Raw genomic sequence first — 7,751 nt, forward strand, 5'->3', positions numbered from 1 at the left:
CGGAGGTTAGATATCAAACACACAGCATGTTGTATCTTTTTCAGCTGCACTTCAGATCCAGTTTCTGGGTGCACCCACAATACATTATAGTGTAGCTGGTAAGAGGCTAGGTTTCATTCCTGAAAATGGGGATGCATGAGAAAAACGCCAGTGAGAAGATATTACTGAGGCAGATTGATATCCCTGTGAGCCTTTTACATGTATAAAAACAACATCTCTCTTTCTTTTTTCTTTCCAATGCTAACATTTCAAGCCGTGCTAAAAAATGGTTTTGTCTCATTTCTAAATGACATTTTTTTGCTTCAGACGCAGACCTCTGCAAATACAGACCACGCAGAGGTAGCAAACTGACACAAAATGAAGTCAACACTGATCGTGAACATACAGTCCAAATTTCATCCCTCGCAAACAGAAAATGGCAAGTCGGGGCACACCGTGCCAAATGACACCCCTCCCCGGGCGACGGCGCGGGCAATTATGCGCTGCCCTGCGGCGCAGCTGGTCGCAGTTGGCACCGGCACATTTGAGATCGATCCAGACCACGAGACCCATCGTTTCACAAGCGCCTCAGCTGGACAGACAACCCAGGGGCTTTGTGATGCCTTTGGCTTTACAGATATCACTGTTCATTAATCCACTCCACTGGAAATGAATGGATGTATAGTGGTACTTCAAACTAAAAAAAAAAAAAAATGTTTTTTTTTTTTTAATCAACAGCGAAAATGTCATTCAAATTACAAAACAATTTGTGTTTTTTATTATGTGATGTCAATTTTCAGAATACCCTTTCTATATTTTCTTCATATAGAAGAATAGTAGCAACTACTGTATATAACAACTATAACTATATCGCCTTCTAAAACACATTCCAGTATGATTTGCTTTATACCATACACTGCCATCGTCAAGACAACAGGTTTTAAATGACTTGGACAATGAACAGGATTTTACCACCCAACCCTAAAGATTAATACTGCCACGCTTTTTAAAAAATTTTCAGTCAGCGAAGTGGCCATAGCATTGCCCAGGGAGGGAGAGATCCAATCAGCAGGATAATCCCCACCTCACTCGTAACTGCGACTCCACTCATCCATCAAGCACATGCGTTCTCTCTGAGTGAGCTGTGCAGCCCTCTGGTGCAGTGACTCTCTCAGCTCAGCCGGTGGACTGGCGTGATAGGAGAGGCCATAATCGGGCATCCCAAATTGAGGGAGAGAAGCAACCTAGGAAATTTCCCCTCCCTGCCATTTTTCACATTGACGTTCTGTCCCCTTCTCCTGCGGCACAAGCACCTCGCTTTCAATTTGTCATTAAAAAAACCAATCTAGCATTTAGCACAAGGCAAAGCGCCTTTTTATAAATACACTCTGAACAAGGCGTACATCGGTCATTATAAACATGTCACACTAATCCATCAGTCTGATCCTACAGGTTGTGTGTTTAATAGAAACTATTTAATCTTTATAATTACAAGATAATGAATATTTATCGCATTTACAAGGAAAAACACATTAGTCGTGACAGATTTTTGTCAGGATTTGTTTCCTCATTTTGCAACTGAAAAGAAAGAATGGGAGGTTTTCATCTAAAATTTTCTTAAGGCCCTAAACTTCTTTTTTACAACATTAACAGAATGCACTTTCATATTCCATGGTAATTACTAAAAAGGTTTTTTTTAAGGCCACAGGAGTAACTCCCCTCACAGATACTGTTCAGCTAACTCGAATTCCAGTCTATAAAAAACAGTACCTTTGATTTTGGAACTCTGTCTGCTGTTCGGTACCAAAACAAACACATCAAAGAACAATTACATTTCCATACCAGCTGTGTAATACCATACGTTCAACACCAGAATTTAAATGACCAATTCAGAAAAACATCATTATACTTTTTTCTTTAAAAATATGCATTTTTTCCCTCTCACCTTACTACAGAAACAATGTAATTTTCAGGCTCGTTTACACTCCAAATCCACGGATAACATCAAACACTTGGCCAGATCGCAATTTTCTGGCCAGTTACCTCAGTTGCAGCCCTGAGCCCTCTCTGATAACGAGCTGCCGCGGATAAACACTTTCAGCGAGAATTATAGGATGGCAGCTGGATGACAGGAGGACGTCTTCTGTCTCTATTATGTCACCCGGGCAGGAAGTTTGCGGGGAAAATTTGCATTTGTTTTCGGCTCGGTGCTGACGGTTTGCTCGTGGGAGAGTGCGGGCGCACCACGTGGTTCTGCAGGGGGACGGCTCGTGACAGGATGATAGATATACGAGAACAGTGCGGCTTTTCGATCCGTCGCGGAGTAAGACCCGGCCCGATGGGATATGCAGACTTTTTTCATCCGCCCGTACGCGCGCTGTGTGTGAATAGGGTGGCGATCTCGTGACACATGTACTGTGCCCTCAGTTTGCTCAGGTCCAACCTTCCAAGGAACTCTGCTCTCTTGAATAATGGGGTTGCATTGAATAATTCTTGGGATAAAATTTTTGGTTCTTAATGATATTGGTGTGTCAAAATTTTGCCAGTCACACTCAGTCAATGTGTGCCAGCACAGGTAATCCAACAGTAGGAAAGATTTAGAACATAAAGTATACATGGAAAAAAAAACATTATACAGAGAGATTCACTGTGCAAATTTAACAAGAATGTACAAAAGTAAAAAATCTGTTCATCTTCAGATTCATAAATTTGTTTTAATAAGTAAAGAATACTTGTGCAATGTGATTTGCCTAATAAAAAATGGCATTATATACCAACATCATTTGTGATGTGCTTAAGTGGCTAAATGAAATGATAAAATAAGTCTGTGCAGTGCTCTGTTAAAATAATAGTTTGCCTAAATTTAATTTTAGTCAGAAACCTTGGCACTGAATATATTAGAAGCGATCAGAGGAGACCAAACTACCGAGAGATAAAATTGATATTTGTTCAGAAATCTCAAGGGGTTTATTTTATAATCTCATACACTAGCCTATGTGTTTATTCAAGAGATTAAAAACAGTGCAATTGAAGTGCATTTCCTTGAAGCCACAGAAGTTAAAATGGTCTAATTTTTTGGCCCAAGCATAACTGCCAAAACACTTAAATATATATGTATGGCACTGAGAACTCCCATCGATTTACTTTCATCAATATGCTTCATGATTTGAAAATGGCTTACAATTAAATGTCAGTAATCACCTTTCCCAATCTGAAGTACTTTGGTGCAGAGGAAAATGGAGACACCAGACTGTGCATAAAATGAGCTGAGAGTCCCAAAACGCAGGGAGACCAAAGTTGTCAAGGCGATGCCAGGAATCAAAGCGGTTACTATCCGCTGTTTTATTGCCATCCTCCTGAGAGCCCTCCCCCCACACCCACCCCCCACACTGTGTGCTCTCATATACTCCCCATCATCAGCACTAGTGTGCCTGCTTCAGTCCGCCCCCCCCGCCCCCAAAGGAAAGCTGCATGGTGCCAAGTCCCAGTGCCACGCAGAGGGGCGCAGAGGGAGCACATTCTCCCTTACCTGCCGCATGATAAGGTACATCTTCCGGGGAAAAAAAAAAACACTTGCACAGAGCAGAGTGGCACGTATGTGACTCACGTTCTCAGCTCTGAAATGGAAAAACAAATCAATCGCATCTCGCAGCCGATAACAAAACCGGACTGCAACTCCATCGGGAGCAAAGAGCGGCGCTTGTTCTCTTTTAAATATTTTGATTTAGAAAAAAAAAAGAGTGGAGGGGGAGAATATATTCTGCCAGGGAGCTCCTGTGTATTTCCTCAATGTTCAGCTGCTGTAAAACACATTTATATGCGGAGGGCGGTGTGAGCCAATCAATAACTATTGATCTCAGGAATACAGAGGCTGCTGAAGGCCCTGGTTTGAATATCAAAGTTGCCCATGTAGAGCTGCAAAGCCTATCCACTTATAACGCTGTTCTAATTTATACTTAATCCTTCCCCACTCGCAATTTGACTAATTCCCTGAACGATTCTGCAGAGTGTACATCTTCAATCACATCTTGGGAATTATTTGCTTGATCCTGCTCTGAGGGTTAGAACTGTTAGCATTAAAAGTCAATGTGTAAATGATTGTCCTTATTTTTGATAGTGCAATGATATTTCTAAGAAGTACTCTCCTTAAACAAAGAGAAAGGCGTCACTTCCTGGCTACTTCTACCTTCAACACCAATGAAGGCTGTTTTTCACAGTGGCTATGAATCTCAGTTAACTGGCAAATTGCAAGAGGTGGAGACTAGACTGTATATATAGGTCATGTTCCCATTAACAGGAATATTAGACCAGGGAATAGCAGCCATCCATGCTGCACTGAGCACTCCAATTCATGAATTATTTTCAGGGAATTTAATTCCCACAAATGTAGCAAAATTTAGACAATGTACTCGTAATTTCAAACCAAATCTCAGTTTCCATTTTGCAAGTTGAATTGATTTATTAAATTCACACAGACAGTTGCTTCCCTTGTCAAAATATTTGATGGCAAATTTAATCAAATATAAGGTAGCACACTGTTGCATTAAGATTTCAAACATGGTAGGCAGTAACAATATACATTATGGTTACAAGCCTAAAAACAAAACACGGGCAAATTATATTTTCTTTTGAACATGTAGTCAATCGTCCTGTGTGTGTGTGTGTATGTATATGTGCATGTATATATGCGCAATATATATTGAATCCGAGTTCCATTCTTAAATTAGGCACGAGAGAGCATTAATACCATCAACGTGTTGCCTGAACCAGCAGTACAAACCAGTGTAAGCTGAGCGTTTAATTAATTATTCATAGCACTATTGGCCACAACTGAATTATCTAGGTATTATATTATATGTCACTGTAAGCTAATTCGGCTGAGGTACCTGCCCTTGCGTTCTGAATCACATAATATTTCATACTTCATGGGGGGGGGGGGGGTTGCTAGTTGATTATTTGCACATTGCCACTTACACCGACTGCAGACCTGTATTTCAATTCCAGTATGCTTACAATTCTATATTTTGTAAACCGCCTAGACTAAGGGCCTCAGAAATAAACCTAATTAATAGTAGTGGCTATAATACATGTAGTACTGTGATAACATTTTGTAGCCGACGATTGTATAGCATGAACTGTTACACTGTTCCAGGATCTTGTTGCTGCAAGTATTGTAAGCAGGGCCAGGAACAGACTCAGCCTAAATGTAGCCAATTTACAAACGTTATAGATGAAATAATAAACAAGTAAAATTTTATCAGCTATCGATTAAATAAAGCAGAGAGAAAATGTGTATATTTGTATGATTTACCGCAAATTTACCACTGAAATTATGCACATTTTATTATGAAAAACTATACATCGCATAGCCTACTTCAAAACATCCATGACGCGCTAGCTACGGTCAAATCATGACTTTGCATTAGCAGACGAAGTTCACCTTCGACAACAAAAATAAGCTTATGAAGTGGATCGCTTCACGATTTTCTGCAATAAATTTTAAATGACAAAAATTAAAAAAAATTATGCTAGCCATTTTGAACCCCAAATTATGTAGCATTATCCCGATTCCCTTCGGCTAATTAAATTGCTTTGAAAACAGTAGCCTAAATGACATAAATCCAGAAACTGCTTTGAATGACATGCATTTCAGATAGCAACTGAACAGTTTTTTACTGACATAGCGACTACCATTGACTCCCTAGTTAACCTCTTTTGCCAAGCGAATTTCAGTAGCTAGGCTACCCATAGCTGGCTAATTCCCAAAACTTTGTTGCATAGCATATTTTACGCATGGCGACAATATTTGAAAGCGTCAACAAATACTGACACAACACATTTAATGTGGCTATTTGAAAATGTCGTGATTGGGTAGCTACCTGTGTAGCCGACATTCATGAAAGGTTTTTTTCCCCCAACATTTCAAGCATGCATCACATTCTGTTTACTAATTCACAGTGTTAGTTTTGCTAACCAACCATTGTTTATATGCCCACTTAGCATGCTTGGTTCCTGTTTGTAACCTACCAAGATCGTGTCGAATGAGAAACGTTTAGAATTGCTTTATAGGCTTAACACTATTTAATCGCATAGATAAAATATCATGTGAAATCCTTAGGCTACGTAAAAAATGTATCTAGCTACCGAGGTTGTACAAATTTTTATGTACTCGCAGGCTAGCTGACGAAACGTTTTTTTTTTTTTTTTTTAACTGTTCATGCCTTAAAATAATCAAGATAGCGAACTCACGTCTCTGAAGCGATTCCAGTGTTTGATCTTGCGGCTGTATTGGGAAATGGTGGACAGCCATTGCTCATCTTCCATGAAATTCCCCGCATTCTGCGCTTCTTTTCCAGATTTCACGTCCGCTTGCATCGAGGACCCCACCAGAACCAGGACGGGGACAAGAAAATACCCCAGATCTCTCATCCCGACCATGGCTGCTTGTGATGCTCTTTGTAGATGCGATTCACGCTGGCTGACTTCCCTTCTTCTTGGTTAGAGATCTACGGTGAAATGTGACCTGATTATAAGATTCTCCTTACAGAGGCACTGCTAGAGAGAGAGAAAGAGAGAGGGAGAGAGAGAGAGAGCGACGCAGCGCAAGTCCGATAGCACATCCCGCGTTGACGAATAGTGGCGAGCAGGTGCGCACTGCACTGTAGCCAAATGTGATTACGCCAAGTTACTGCCTAATGTTTAACACTCTTAAAATGAAGTGCATGAAACGGAATGGAGACCTAACCTACCATTGCAGATAATGTCTCAGGAAGTTGAGTGCCAGGGACCACTGATACACCTGCATACCGTAATGTAAGTGTGTAAATGGGATGCTGTATTCTGTGTGTGACATACATTCAGTTTACAGTTACAAGGCCAGTATTTTAATTCGACACGCAGAAAGACATTATTTAAAGTGGCCTGAGATAACCTAATGCAGAGTCAAATCGGTTTGTTAAAAAGTTCACATTCCGTGTGAAGTTTAGGCCTAGATCTACATCATATTTCCAGTGTGCGTATAAGATATAGGCTAGGCCTTTTTTTAAATGCCAGACCCTGCAATTGAAGATTTTGAGTTGAGTTTTAGTCAATTTAGTATGATGGAAATACAGAAGAGTTAATCGTGGGTTCAGATTACTTAATGTAGAAAAAGAATTGGACATAATGATGGGCAAGGGATACTTAACTTTTTATCGAGGTTTTGTATATGAGGGATGGTAGCCTGGTTCATTCTCAGTTTGTAGGTTATCCTTAATTTAAAATATATATTTTTTAGCTGTTTTGTCTTTATGATTATGTTCGACTGTATCGCAAAACACTACAACCTATAGGCCTAGTTGTATATCAGTAGAATATAATGGCATATAATAATATGTTTTGATGCCCACTGTCTGTGGAGCGCAGTTCCAGCATGACCGAGGCCAGGCCTATGCACAACTGGGCAAGAAATACGCTATTGTAAATGACCATGGTAAGTGTTAACGACAGTTGTCCTCATTTGATTGTACTCTTGGTTTCCTAATCCTGGTATCTCTAAGCCAGTGACTCTCATCATTAGCCTCCTTGCTCACCTGTTTGTGCTATGTTTCCGTGCCAATTAAGCAGATCTCATTTCATGGTTAACTCTGGGAAGTTTGCGTTGTAGGGTATTGGTGGTGTGGTGCAGTCTGCTAAATGACTACTGTACGTGTACATTTACAGCACTCTCTACTGTTGAAGCTGATCAGTCAGTTTCCATGCTGGATCTGGGTGTAAACAAGCTTGTGACGATG

The 7,751-nt window shown here is 40.3% G+C and overlaps 1 protein-coding gene across 2 annotated transcripts in view; it reads right to left on the reverse strand.

The window, feature by feature from the left end:
- Positions 1-6,627, reverse strand: part of spock2 (SPARC (osteonectin), cwcv and kazal like domains proteoglycan 2) — a 40,717-nt gene extending 34,090 nt beyond the window's left edge. Inside the window, exon 1 of one of the 2 annotated variants that reach the window (XM_064318906.1) lies at positions 6,229-6,627. In XM_064318906.1, the coding sequence (XP_064174976.1) occupies positions 6,229-6,417 (189 nt within the window). In that variant the 5' untranslated portion in view covers positions 6,418-6,627. The remainder of the gene's footprint in view (positions 1-6,228) is intronic. The other variant, XM_064318901.1, reaches the window with a different exon arrangement.
- Between the last annotated feature and the right edge of the window lie 1,124 nt (positions 6,628-7,751).

Source organism: Anguilla rostrata, chromosome 2 (assembly GCF_018555375.3).
Source record: "Anguilla rostrata isolate EN2019 chromosome 2, ASM1855537v3, whole genome shotgun sequence".
Taxonomy (NCBI): Eukaryota; Metazoa; Chordata; class Actinopteri; order Anguilliformes; family Anguillidae; genus Anguilla; species Anguilla rostrata.